The 14,705-nt window shown below is 38.7% G+C and overlaps 1 protein-coding gene across 8 annotated transcripts in view; it reads left to right on the forward strand.

The window, feature by feature from the left end:
* LOC120523590 (phosphorylase b kinase regulatory subunit alpha, liver isoform-like) overlaps positions 1-14,705 on the forward strand; it is a 147,298-nt gene that overhangs the window by 106,217 nt on the left and 26,376 nt on the right. For 7 of the 8 annotated variants that reach the window (XR_005632667.1, XR_005632666.1, XM_039745011.1 and 4 more), the window contains exons 21-24: positions 21-157; positions 3,560-3,716; positions 7,520-7,599; positions 10,854-10,932. Coding sequence is in view for 6 of the 8 variants with exons in the window: in XM_039745011.1 (XP_039600945.1) it covers positions 21-157; positions 3,560-3,716; positions 7,520-7,599; positions 10,854-10,932 (453 nt within the window). In the remaining 2 variants the exon portion in view is untranslated. The remainder of the gene's footprint in view (positions 1-20; positions 158-3,559; positions 3,717-7,519; positions 7,600-10,853; positions 10,933-14,705) is intronic. The other variant, XM_039745012.1, reaches the window with a different exon arrangement.

Below are 14,705 nucleotides of genomic sequence, written 5' to 3' on the forward strand. Positions count from 1 at the left end.
TAATTTCCATACATTTCCAGCAGGACCGTGGATGTAATTTGAATTTACCAATGGATGCTCATGGAAATGTGGACTGTGAGTACTTGGTGCAACAGTTAAAGGAATGCCCAACATTACAAGACCAAGCAGATATACTGTATATTTTATATGTCATCAAGTAAGTCATGAACCATTTTAAAAATACAGTTTTTTAAGGTGGCATGTGTAACAGGTATTGTTGCTGCTGTCTCAAAGCTCCAGATATTTGGTTTTGATTTGTATTTTGATCACACTGTTCATGTAAAGTGAACACACTCTCAATGTGAATTTTTTTTTTTCTGAGTTTTCTGATTTACTACTAGAATTTAGTTTATGTTAGGTTGCTTGGTGATTCTGTTGGTGGTTTAGGGTTCACTGAAATGTATCGGTGTCCCATACAGGGTTTGTTGGCACCTTATTTTTGTTTCTACCATAAAACATTCCAGCACCCCTTGGCCCTATAATAGAACATCAGGCTTAGAAAGTGAAGGGCTGATATTAAAGTGTTTAAATTAAAATCGTTCCAGGTTCCAGCAATAATCATGGCAGAATTCCAAAGTTTGGTTTTGATGACAAACAAACAGAACATGTACTGTAATTCCACCTTTGGCCAGCAATGAAGCTTAGCAGATCCTATTTATTAAACCATGTCATTAAGCCCATTTCAGATCATCAATGATTCTGAGGCACATACAGTACAAGACAGAATGATGTTATAGTTTCACTAGCCAACCCGCGGCGTACCATACGCCGCACAATAAGGCCGGTTTTTTTAATGATTTTTAAGCACAGGGAGAAAATTAACATTTGAAAAATCGGTAATGTAATAAATCAACAAGAAAAGCAACATTGTAACAATGCACGGAATGAACCAACACACAATCGTCCATGACTGAAAACTGGCGGACCGCAATCGCGCCTTCTCCTGCCAGACGGAGGGATGGGGGTGCACGGCGCGGAGGTTGGAACGGGAGGAGAGGAGAAGGACGTCCATTCAGCTCCGTCCATCATGCTAGTCTGCTGATTTCTCATTCAGTATGCACTGCCCGCTCATGTGCCCACCTCCAACTTATCACTTGAGTTGTCGTCTTTACACAGTCCAGATGCACCTGTGACTGACATAGATGTTTCATTGCCTTGTGTGGTTTTGGCTGCTTTTCTATATATAATCCACCAAGACACCTGACCACGGTAGTACCGAGGTGGGAGGGGGGTGTGTACAAAGGGTAGGGACGCAACCAGTGGGAGCGTATGAGTCGCACTTAGTGGGAATTCCATGGTTTGCAGCCCGAATGGGGTTCAACGGCTTACCCACGCCTCTCTGCGCCGGGTAGACACATGCTCAATGTCACACATTATTATTTATTGAATGCTAAACACTTCTGGAAAGACACGGTTGTCTAAAACGGGTTGGTGTGAGAATACAACAGTAAGCGAATGAAAAGATGGAACTCTGGAGAGAGCAAAATACAACACAATAGTGAACCAGTGGCATAACAAACGCTGCATAATTATTTATTGATGGTTGAACACTTCTGGAAAGACACAGTTGTCTAAAAAGGGAGGGTTTAAGGATACAACAGAAAGTGAATGAAAAGATGGAACTCTAGACTTTTCATTGCTCTGTGCGGTTTTGGCTGCCTTTCTATATATAATCCACCAAGACACCCGACCACTGTAGTAGCGAGGTGGGAGGGGGGTGTGAACAAAGTGCAGGAGCATCTAAGAAGACGCATGTTTGTCGCAGATGTGAATTGTTGTATGTAGCGTGTAAAACAGTTTGCAATGGTGCACGTGGTTGTGCGTCGTAACCGAAAACTCAGTTTTTAAAGACTGCTGACTTCATTGTGTTTTAACTTCAGTTGTAATGGAATGTTTTAAGGATCCCATGGGATACCCCTCGGTTTTGGCTGCTTTTCTATATATAATCCACCAAGATACCCGACCACGGTAGTAGCGAGGTGGGAGGGGGGTGTGTACAAAGGGTAGGGACGTAATGAGTGGGAGCGTATGAGTCACACTTAGTGGGAATTCCACGGCTTGCAGCCCGAATGGGGTTCAACGGCTTACCCACGCCTCTGCGCTGGGTACACACAGGTCATTCTCATGCATAATTTTTATTGAATGCTAAACACTTCTGGAAAGACACGGATGTCTAAAACGGGTTGTTGTGAGAATACAACAGTAAGTGAATGAAAAGATGGAACTCTGGAGAGAGCAAAATACAACACAACCCGCAGCATAACAAACACCGCGTGGCTCAGACATGCATGTGGACTCTTACCACAGACGAAAGGGACCAACTGGGTGGTCAGTGAGTTTTGCGTCCGGATAGACACCGGCCGGTGAAAAAGGAGTGTTGGTGGGCAGGGAAACGTCTTCCGTGTTCCTGCAGGAGCATCTAAGAAGACGCATGTTTTCATGGATGCGAATAGCTGTATGTAGCGCGTAAAACAGTTTGCTATGATGCACGCGGTCGTGTGTCGTAACCAAAAACTCGGTTTTTAAAGACTGCTTACTTCATTGTGCTTTAACCTCAGTTGTAAAGGATTGTAAGGATCCCATGGGATACCCCTCACAAACCGTTTCACACACTGCATATGGCGATTCACCTCCGCTAGAAACATGCCTCTATGAACAGTCAATGTAGCTCGGAGGTGCATTACATGACATGACATTAACCTGACCTGCATTGCATGTGGCCTCTACGACAGACGAATATAAATGACACCATTTATTCTGTGTCGTCATGTCCGAGTTGGTGGGCATGGCCCTGTGAGTTGTCGTCGTATCCAATGGTCTTGGAGTTGGTGGGCATGGCTCCTTCCTGCGTGCGTCATAGGTGTCTCACTTGTCGGCGCCTTAGTGAATCCACGCCCCTTCCGACGTGCTTTCCATGGTTGTCTTGCCTTAGTGAATTATATATATAGATTATAATCATGGACTAAGGTTGCATTAAAGTATTCAAGTCAATTCTTGGAAGCTCGAAGGATTGTACATATAAACAAGTGACATGTGCAGCCATAGATGGGCTAAAAGACATCTGGAAAAGTCAATGGACAAGGACGTGAATTGTTCCTATTGCCAGTGCCACACATAATAGAAAGATACCATGTATAAATTCCATGCAAATGTATTCAGTCCCTTGACAAATTTTCTAATTTTACTGAATTCTACATTAAAATTGTGTTCACTGTAATATTTTTTAAATCACCAATACTTTATTAATTTGACATTGTAATACTGTGTTGTTTACTAAAATTAGAGAAGTGGTGAAGGAACAGAATGCTAGTGCAAGGCACCATATGCATTTGAATTTCAGTAATTTAACATGAATTCTGCAAGGTCAAATGAGGAGCCTAGAATGAGATTTGAACATGTGATATTGTGATATTAAACTCAGTAACTCCTAGCTTTTTATGTAATGCCTCCTACCTTTTTCTTAAACTGTTCAAATCACATTTCAAATCTGATGAGACCTGTGCCCTGGTCTTTCTTAATATATTTGATCCATCATCAGTTAACATTTTTTTTTGTACAGGGGCCCAGAGTGGGACACAAACCTTTCAAGCCAGCACACAGTAACAGTTCACAGTCTACTTTGTGAGCTATACAGTAAGGCAGGAGTCAGCAAAGAGTGGGGACTGATCCGCTACATCTCTGGCTTGCTTCGGAAAAAAGTTGAGGTTCTGGCTGAGGTACAGTTCAGTTTTTCAAAAAGTAGCACCTAAACCCATTCATTCCATTCTCTACCAAGATTCACTTTTATAACTGGAGTAAATCGAAAGTTGAACAAACACACAACTTTACACACTCATGAGAAAAGAACCCTGATTCAGTTCCCAGATGCAGTCCCATTTCTATGGTATTTGCATATTCTGTCAATTTGTCCTGTACTTTCCAAAGCCCAAAAACATGTTAATTTATTTTTGCATCCAAATCTAAATAAACACAATGTGTGTGTGTATTCCTTGCAGTAGACTGGCTTTAAGTTATAATTGAGTGCTTCAGTAAAGTGGTAGACAAGCAGAGCCTTCGTTTCCAGTTGTTACTGTAGGCACACTCTTAAACACACATAATAATAATAATAATAATAATAATAATAATAATAATAATAATAATAATAATAATAATCTATCTATCTACAGTCATATGAAAAAGTTTGGGAACCCCTGTCAGCCTGCATAATAATTTACTCTACTTTCAACAAAAAAGATCACAGTGGTATGTCTTTCATTTCCAAGGAACATCTGAGTACCTGGGTGTTTTCCGAACAAAGATTTTTAGTGAAGCAGTATTTAGTTGTATGAAATTAAATCAAATGTGAAAAACTGGCTGTGCAAAAATTTGGGTTCCCTTGTAATTTTGCTGATTTTAATGCATGTAACTGCACATTACTGATTACTTACAACACCAAATTGGTTGGATTAGCTCATTAAGCCTTGAACTTCATAGACAGGTGTGTCCAATCTTGAGAAAAGGTATTTAAGGTGGTCAATTGCAGGTTGTGCTTCCCTTTGACTCTCCTCTGAAGAGGGACAGCATGGGATCCTCAAAGCAACTCTGAAAACAAAGATTGTTCAGTATCTTGGTTTAGGGGAAGGCTACAAAAAGCTATCTAAGAGAGTTAAACTGTCAGTTTCAACTATAAGGAATGCAATCAGGAAATGGAAGGCCACAGGCACAGTTGCTGTTCAACCCAGGTCTGGCAGGCCAAGAAAAATACAGGAGCGGCATATGCACAGGGTTGTGAGAATGGTTACAGACAACTCACAGATCACCTCCAAAGACCTGCAAGAACATCTTGCTGCAGATGGCGTATCTGTACATCGTTCTACAATTCAGCACAATTTGCACAAAGAACATCTGTATGGCAGTGTGATGAGAAAGAAGCCCTTTCTGCACTCAAGCCATAAACAGAATCGCTTGCTGCATGCAAATGCTCATTTACACAAGCCAGATTCATTTTGGAACAAAGTGCTTTGAACTGACAAAAATTGAGTTATTTGGTCATAACAAAAAGTGCTTTGCATGGTGGAAGAAAAACACTGCATTCTAAGAAAAACCCCTACTACCTACTGTCAAATTTGGTGGAGGTTCCATCATGGATAATGTTCAAGCATCAGTCACAAAGTTGAAGTTACGCAGGGGTTGGATATTCCAAGAAGACAATGAACGAAAACACTGTTTGAAATCTACTAAGGCAATTCATGCAGAGGGAGAAGTACAATGTTCTGGAATGGCTGTCACAGTCCCCTGACTTGAATATCATTGAAAATCTATGGGATGATTTGAAGCAGGCTGTCCATGCTCAGCAGCCATGAAATTTAACTGAACTGGAGAGATTTTGTATGGAAGAATGGTCAAAATAACCTCCATCCAGAATCCAGACACTCATCAAAGGCTATAGGAGCTGTTTAGAGGCTGTTATATTTGCAAAAGGAGGCTCAACTAAATATTGATGTAATATCTCTGTTGGGGTGCCCAAATTTATGCACCAAATTTATGCACCTGTCTAATTTTGTTAGGATGCATATTGCAAATTTTCTGTTAATCCAATAAACTTAATGTCACTGCTAAAATAGTACTGTTTCCATAAGGCATGTCATATACTAAAAAGAAGTTGTTACTTTGAAAGCTCAACCAATGATAAACAAAAATCCAAAGAATTAAGAGAGGGTTCTCAAACTTTTTCATATGGCCCTATCTATCTATCTATCTATCTATCTATCTATCTATCTATCTATCTATCTATCTATCTATCTATCTATCTATCTATCTATCCATCTATACAGTATATATATATATATATATATATATATATATATATATATATATATATATATATATATATAAGTCTATATTATTTATATATATGTATTTATGAATAATCAACATTAAGAAAGCATCTTCCACAACCACCGTAACTTATTTCTTACCTTACTGTATGTTTTAAACATTTTGTCTCATAATATCCACATATAGAGAGGAGAGAAATGTGGAGGAAGGAAGCTGAAGAGAGGAGGATGTTAACACAATGTCAAATAATAAAATAAGAAAACATTTCCACATTTCTCTGCTATAAGTGGTTGATTCATAACTATTAAATGCTCAATAGTAATGCCAAAAATAAACAGGATTACATGATGATTTTTCAGAGATTACTATGTGAAATTATACTTACAGGAGCATGTTGAGGAGACCCTGGAGAGGTAGTGATATGCTCTAGAGAGGAGAGGAAAGAAGTTCAGTAGGAACAAGACAGAATAAATATGTGTAAATGAGAGGGAGGTCAGTGGAATGGTTAGGATGCAAGGAGTAGAGTTGATGAAGGTGGATGAGTTTAAGTACTTGGGATCAACAGTACAGAGTAATGGGGATTGTGGAAGAGAGGTGAAGAATAGAGTGCAGGCAGAGTGGAATGGGTGGAGAAAAGTGTCAGGAGTGATTTGTGACAGACGGATATCAGCAAGAGTGAAAGGGAAGGCATACAGGACAGTTGTGAGACCAGCTATGTTTTATGGGCTGGAGACAGTGGCACTGGCCAGAAAGCAGGAAACAAAGCTGGAGGTAGCACAGTTAAAGATGCTAAGATTTGCGCTGGGTGTGACAAGGATGGATAGGATTAGAAATGAGTACATTAGAGGGTCGGCTCAAGTTGGACAGTTGGGAGACAAAGTCAGAGAGGCGAGATTGCGTTGGTTTGGACATGTGTAGAGGAGAGATGCTGAGTATATTGGGAGAAGGATGCTAAGGATAGAATTATCAGGGAAGAGAAAAAGAGGAAGGCCTAAGAGAAGGTTTATGGATGTGGTGAGAGAGGACATGCAGGTAATGGGTGTAACAGAACAAGATGCAGAGGGCAGAATGATATGGAAGAAGATGATCCACAGTGGCGATCCCTAACGGGAGCAGCCGAAAGAAGAAGGAGAAGACTATGTCAAATTATACTCTGTGCTACGGGATACTTATATGGACTCTAGGGCACCAAACCTCAAAACTTCCTTTCATTGCCCCCTAATGCCATTGCATCCATTGTTCTAATTTTTCATGTTAAATACCTCAAAGAAAAAACTTTGAATGCTCTGCTTTGTACACAGATAATAAGCATAATAAGTAAAAAGACCTAGTGTCATAGTAATGTCTGAAAATACATCATGTAATCCTGTTTATTTTTGGCATTACTCTTGAGCATTTAATAGTTATGAATAAACCTCTTACAGCAAAAAAATGTGGCTCATTCCATTGTTTTTCCTTAATTTTGCTCTCCAGTTATTCTTGTACGCTCTGCAATCCATTTGTAGAGGCCTCATGGCTGTTTCAATTAAAGAAGTTGTATAATCTCTATATTACTTTGCAATATTTGTCATATTTTGGTTCTAAAGATTTTCAGCATTGTTAAAAAAATCTTTCCATCTTTCATACTGTTCATTTGAAAACTTTTTATTTTTAACATTTGTCCTGTTAAAAGCAGTCATGTGCTTCTTATTTTGTATTATAGGCATGTACGGACCTTATCTCTCATCAGAAGCAGCTGACTGTTGGTCTTCCTCCAGAGCCTCGTGAGAAAGTTATTACTGCGTAAGTATTTTTGTAATTCTGAGTTTTATATAAATGTGCCTTTCAGTTTGAAATCAGGCAGATAAACCAGAAAACTTTCACAACACATTTATAAAAGAGGATGGCATAGTAGTTAGCACTGATGCCTTGTAGCAGTCCTGTGCTGCTCAGATTCACAATGTCGATAGGACGGTGATTAATTTATTTTTTAGGTTGGGATTCCAGGAACACACCCACTCACAGACAGAGACACGAAATAACAAACAAATGTGTGAAATATATTAGGTGAAAAATCAAATAATAACATCAAAAATCACACAACTCACTCAATCCCTTTTGTCAATGTAAATATAACACACAAAAGTCAACTCCGCAATAAACACTCACAACAACATCCTCATCACAGTTCCAATGCAGCAGAAACAGATGAAATGGTTTGAAGCAAAGATGATGATGACAACAACAACAACATTTATTTATATAGCACATTCTCATACAAATTATGTAGCTCAAACTGCTTTACATGATGAAGTAAGAGAAAAAGACAAAATAAATTAAAATTAGAATAAGGGAACACTAATTAACATAGAAAAAACTAATGTCCAATGGCCAGGGAGGACAGAAAAAACAAAAAAAACTCCAGATGCCAGGAGAAAAAAAAATAAAATCTGCAGGGGTTACAGGCCACAAGACCACCCAGCCCCCTCTAGGCATTCTACCTAACATAAATGACCTCAATCAGTCCTCATGGTATTCAGGGTTCTCATGGAAGAACTTGATGATGACGGTCATGTGGACTTCTGGCCTTTAATCCATCAATGTAGGGATATCACAGTGCTTTGACCAGGTGGTGGTGGCGCAGGTCCCCACCACAGAAAATCGGAAAAAGAACAGAAGAGAAAGTAGGGATTAGTAAGGATTTTGGAGCCACCATTAATAATCATGATAATTAATTGAATATACAGAGCATCAGGATTAAACTAAGATGAAGCTATGAAAACCATGTTAAAGTAATGTGTTTTAAAGTGCTCCACTGTATTAGCCTGGTGAATTCCAAATTGGCAAACTATTTCAGATTGGAAAACTATTCCAGATTGACAATGACGATCCCGAGATCAGCTTCCATAAGAAATTAATTAAACAGTCTTCCCAATAGTCCTAAATGGCGAGGGGTGAAATATGTAGGAGCACTCCCTCCAAAGTTGCACAACGACTAATCCACCATTATTCTACAACAGGCAAGAACGAGACAGTCCATTCATCCTTACGAGAAATGATTCAGGGTATAAATGACGTCACAGTTACTATGAGGGACGGGATACACAGGATACACAGAAACACAGACCTTTTCCTTGCTGCTTTGTCAGTCCCTTCTTAAGTTTTCCCTTGTCCCCAGTAGCCCCTGCACCACTTTCAGACATCGAATGAAGGCAATCCCCTTTGGGACTGCTGGGATAGCACTGCTACAGGCTCATAACTCTTAATCCCTGCATTCAAGTCCTGTGTAGAGTATGTCTGTTCTCCCTATACTTGCTATTTATTCATACAATTTTGTACCCACTTAATTTATTTCTGGGTTGTGGGTGCCAGAGGCTAACCTGCCAGCACTGGTTGCATGGCAGGTACCAGCCCAGGATGAATTCACCTGTACTGCTACTAAATGGAAACCTATGCAGGCAGAAGGAGAATTTAAACCTTGTCCAGACTACTATGTTTTTTCTTTGAAAATGCAGATATTTAGCACCATTTACACCTTTCATCTACACTACACCAGCATTTTCAACACTTGAAAATGCTCCCTAGAAATGGATACTTTTAAAAATGCCGGCATGACTTTTAAGTATGGACAGGTGAAAATGAAGAATTCTGTCCATACCGTTATTCACATTATTCCTGTAGTGTAAGGTCTGGGTAGGGTACAGTTTGAAGAAAAGTGTGACAGATATTGGACATTGCACATTCATTTAAGGGTTCTCCAGTTAATGGTAACTCTGGCATGGCAGTAGTGTGTTAGCATCTGTTTATGACCTTATTACTTGTTTCCTGTAATAGCTATACAAGTCTTTTCTGTTAAACTATAATTATAGAAGAATGGTTTTTCATTCCTACTCAAACTTTAATTGCAGGCCTAAATTTAAATAGTTTTCTATTTTCAGCGTAACTTTGGTTTTCTCCAAAGATACAGTTAAAACTTTCAGCTTCTTTTGTTTTTATGTGTAAATTTAAAATATGTGATTACGAGTCTTTACCCATAGTCATGTATGATTTACATATTCATTATTGTTTTCTAATTATTAGTCTACTTATTACTGAGCATATTCAACTACTGGAGTCAGAGAGATATTCCCTTCTCACTTTTCTTCATCTAGTTAGGTTTTCATTATTATTGTTTAGTGCCATTCATAAAATTGTCTATAGAAAATTTTAGTAATATTAGACAAATAAACATTACTTTTCTTTTAAGCTCCCCTTTTATGCTTGTTATAGGACTTGTAGTAGTAGAATGGTTCAAAACATACAGTAAATTAGTGATAATTAATGTGAATACACTCAAAAATGAAATTCATAAACCAAGAAACAGTAACTTGTCATTCTGTCATATATTTTCTGTTGCCTTGGTGAAATTTATAAGAAAACAAAACTTTACCTCAAATGTTTCTTTATACCACAACAGAAACTGTACATACCATGGATTTTTTTAAATGAACAAATTTTCATCCATCTTACCATCAACTTTGCCTTCTGTGATTTTTTGCCTTTTCTTACATAAAAGCTCACACCTGTGCTCACTCACAATGATCCAGTTTGGTATTGCCAGTTAACCTAGTATGCTTGCCTTTGATATGTGGGGTGAAAAATGTGGTGCCATCCATACAAAACCAAAGAGAACTTACAAACTTCACACAGATAGCGATCAGGCAAGAAATCACACCTGGACTGGAACTGTGAGACAACACTATTAACACTCTTGTCAGCATAGAAAAGTCTGTTGAATATACTGCATTATTTCAAATACCAAATAAGTTCTAGGTCTTAAAATACTGGACATTACTTTCTCTATGATTATCCATGAGTGTACTGTATGTCTGGAAGTGTGCCTGGTCATAAGAATGTATTGTGTAAAAAAGGAGAAACTGCACATTTGTACTATCCAGGCCTGAAAAACAAACCTGTGTCAAGAAACTTTAACACAGCACTGTGCAAAATATGAGCATATTGTGAATAATATTTTTATTTGCTGCAAAATAATTCCTTTGTGTCTTTCTAACATGTAGACCACTGCCACCAGATGAGCTAAACAAACTGATTTATGAAGCCAGTGGGCAGGACATAAGCATAGCAGTTCTTACCCAGGTATCATTCAAATTTTCTGAACCCGTGCCTTTTGAATTTTGAAATGTTTAGTTCCCACATATGCTAGTTCTTTTTTTTTTTACTTTTATGACTTATATTTCTTTTATTATTTTATTATTATCTTGCAGATACAAGTATCATAAAATGTTACATAGTAGAATAACATACGCATCTTAGTATTTCTAAATAAGATTTAATTGATTTAAAAAGTTTTGGAACTAAACCTTGCTATATACAAATCTAATTATATACAGATGCCAGTGATAAAATTAGAATATCATGACAAAGTTGATTTATTTCAGTAATTCCATTCAACAAGTGTATGTATTTCAAATGTTGATTTCTTTTAATTTTGATGATTATAACTGACAACTAATGAAAGTCCCAAATTCAATATCTCAGAAAATTAGAATATCAATTAAGACCAATGCAAAAAAGGATTTTTAGAAATGTTGGCCAACTGAAAGGTATGAACATGAAAAGTATGAGCATGTACAGCACTCAATATTTAGTTGGGGCTCCTTTGGCCTGGATTACTGCAGCAATGCAGCGTGGCATGGAGTCGATCAGTCTGTGGCACTGCTCAGGTGTTATGAGAGCCAATGTTGCTCTGATAGTGGCCTTCAGCTCTTCTGAATTGTTAGATCTGGCGTATTGCATCTTCCTCTTCACAATACCCCATAGATTTTCTGGCCAGAGATAATGTTTTTTTCTTTTTCAAAATTTCATGCTTTTCACAAGGTCTGAAACTCCTCCTGCCCCATGTTCCATTTTATGTTGTCTGTTTGTCTGTGGACAGCACGGTGGTGCAGTGGGTAGTGCTGCTGCTTCGCAGTTAGGGGACCTGGGTTCGCTTCCCGGGTCCTCCTTGAGTGGAGTTTGCATGTTCTCTCCGTGTCTGTGTGGGTTTCCTCCGGGTAATCTGGTTTCCTTCCAAACACATGCAGGTTAGAGATTGGAGATTCTAAATTGTTCCCTAGTCTGTGCTTGGTGTGTGTGCACACCCTGTGGTGAGCTGGCGCCCTGCCCGGGGTTTTTTTCCTGCCTTGCGCCCTCTGTTGGCTGGGATTGACTCCAGCAGACCCCCCTGTGACCCTGTAGTTAGGATATAGCGGGTTGGATAATGGATGTTTGTCTGTTGTTTTTATTAACTTAAAATCATTATTTTTCAGGCTTTTGTGTTATTTTTGTTGGTTATGTGTATTATTCATTATGCAGTGTGAATTTAAACTGGTACCCATTCCTTGTTCTCTGTGGGTGGAACCCAGGGAGTTGAGACCACTCTGACATCACTGCAGCTGTGTCCTCCCTCTGGCTTGATAGGTAGCCCAAAGGAAAGGATTCAGTAGCAGTTCATTTAGTTTGTGATGGTGTTTAATAGTGAGTATCGTTATTTCTTGATTGTTCTGGTTCTTGGATTTTTTTGTGCTACTGTTCTTTGGATTCTGATCCTAAATTGAGCATTGGGACTTATTTTCTTTGGATTGCCTTTTAGGCAGCTCCATTTTGCTTTATTTGTACTACTTTTCCCTTTTCTATTTTTGTTAATGAATCCTTCTTTTTTAAAGATTCATTGTTTTGGTTTATCTCAGCATTCCTCAGTCTTATAAGGCATTTGTGATATTTTAGGACTTTATAGATATCTTTAGAAAATACTTTATATTAGTTTCCCCATTTTGGGTCCTGTTAGTCTGGAAGCCAGCAGACAGTTGTTGTGAAAATAAGTGGAAAGGGGTGAACCTCTTTTGGGCTGACCTCTGAAGGTCTGCTTTGTGGCTATTTTTGAATTAGAATTAGAACTAGAATTAGAATTAGAACAATCTAGACGAGAACAGGCCATTCAGCCCAACAAAGCTCGCCAGTCCTATCCACTTGCTTCCTCCAAGAAAACATCAAGTCGAGTTTTGAAAGTCCCTAACGTCTTACTGTCTACCACACTACTTGGTAACTTATTCCAAGTGTCTATCGTTCTTTGTGTAAAGAAAAACTTCCTAATGTTTGTGCGAAATTTACCCTTAACAAGTTTCCAACTGTGTCCCCGTGTTCTTGATGAGCTCATTTTAAAATACAAGTCTCGATCCACTGTACTAATTCCCTTCATAATTTTAAACACTTCAATCATGTCACCTCTTAATCTTCTTTTGCTTAAACTGTAAAGGCTCAGCTCTTTTAATCTTTCCTCATAATTCAACCCCTGTAGACCTGGAATCAGCCTAGTCGCTCTTCTCTGGACCTTTTCTAGTGCTGCTATGTCCTTTTTGTAGCCTGGAGACCAAAACTGCACACAGTACTCAAGATGAGGCCTCACCAGTGCATTATAAAGGTTGAGCATAACCTCCTTGGACTTGTACTCCACAGATCGTGCTATATAACCTAACATTCTGTTAGCCTTCTTAATGGCTTCTGAACACTGTTTGAAGTTGATAGCTTGGAGTCCACTATGACTCCTAAATCCTTCTCATAAGGTGTACTCTCGATTTTCGACCGCCCATTGTGTATTCAAACCTAATATTTTTACTTCCTATGTGTAATACTTTACATTTACTGACATTAAATTTCATCTGCCACAAATCTGCCCAAGCCTGTATGCTATCCAAGTCCTTCTGTAATGATATAACGGATTCCAAATTATCTGCTAATCCACCTATCTTGGTATCATCTGCAAACTTAACCAGCTTGTTACTTATATTCCTATCTAAATCATTTATATATATTAAAAATAGCAGCGCCCTAGCACTGACCCCTGTGGAACACCACTCTTAACATCGCCAGTTCTGATGAGGTTCCTCGCACCATCACCCTCTGCTTCCTGTGTCTGAGCCAATTCTGCACCCATCTAAAAACATCACCCTGAACTCCCACTTCTTTTAACTTGATGCCCAACCTCTCATGTGGCACCTTATCAAATGCTTTCTGAAAGTCCAGATAAATAATATCATAAGCTCCACTTTGATCGTATCCTTTTGTTGCCTCCTCATAGAATTCCAACATGTTAGTAAAACACGACCTCCCCTTCTGAACCCATGCTGACTGTTCAGAATAACTCCTGTCCTTGTCATGTGTTGCTCAATCTTATCCTTAATAATTCCTTCCATTAATTTTCCTGTGATGCTTGTTAAGCTTACTGGCCTATAGTTGCTTGGATCTGCCCTGTCACCCTTTTTATATAATGGGATGATATTTGCCATTTTCCAGTCCTTTGGAATCTCTCCAGTGCACAGTGACTTCCTAAAAATATGTGTCAAGGGTTTATATATGTACTCACTAGCCTCCTTAAGAACACGAGGATAAATATTATCTGGGCCTGGTGATTTGTTTGATTTCATCTTATTTAATCTGAGCAGCACTTCTCCCTCTACAATTTCCAAATCCCTCAGTACCTCCTTAGTAGTTGTGTTTACCTCTGGCAGGTTATCCACTTGCTCACTTGTAAACACCTCAGAAAAATGTAAGTTTAGGGCATCTGCTATTTCATTGTCTGTATCTTTTAATTCCCTTTACTATTCCTGATGAACTTGACCTCCTCCTTAACTGTTCTTTTACTACTAAAATACTGAAAGAATCTCTTGGGGTCTTCTTTCCTTATCTGCTATATTCCTCTCCAACTGTCTTTTAGCCTCTCTGATATCCTTCTTAATGGTTGCCCTCATTTTCTCATACGCTACGGTTCTCTTTGCAGTCATTAGTCTTATATGCCTTATACAGCAGTTTTTCCTTTGCAACTTCTTTTTAAATCTTTATTAATCCATCGTGGAGATTTTTTTAGTTTCCTA

This window comes from Polypterus senegalus, chromosome 2 (assembly GCF_016835505.1).
Source record: "Polypterus senegalus isolate Bchr_013 chromosome 2, ASM1683550v1, whole genome shotgun sequence".
Taxonomy (NCBI): domain Eukaryota; kingdom Metazoa; phylum Chordata; class Cladistia; order Polypteriformes; family Polypteridae; genus Polypterus; species Polypterus senegalus.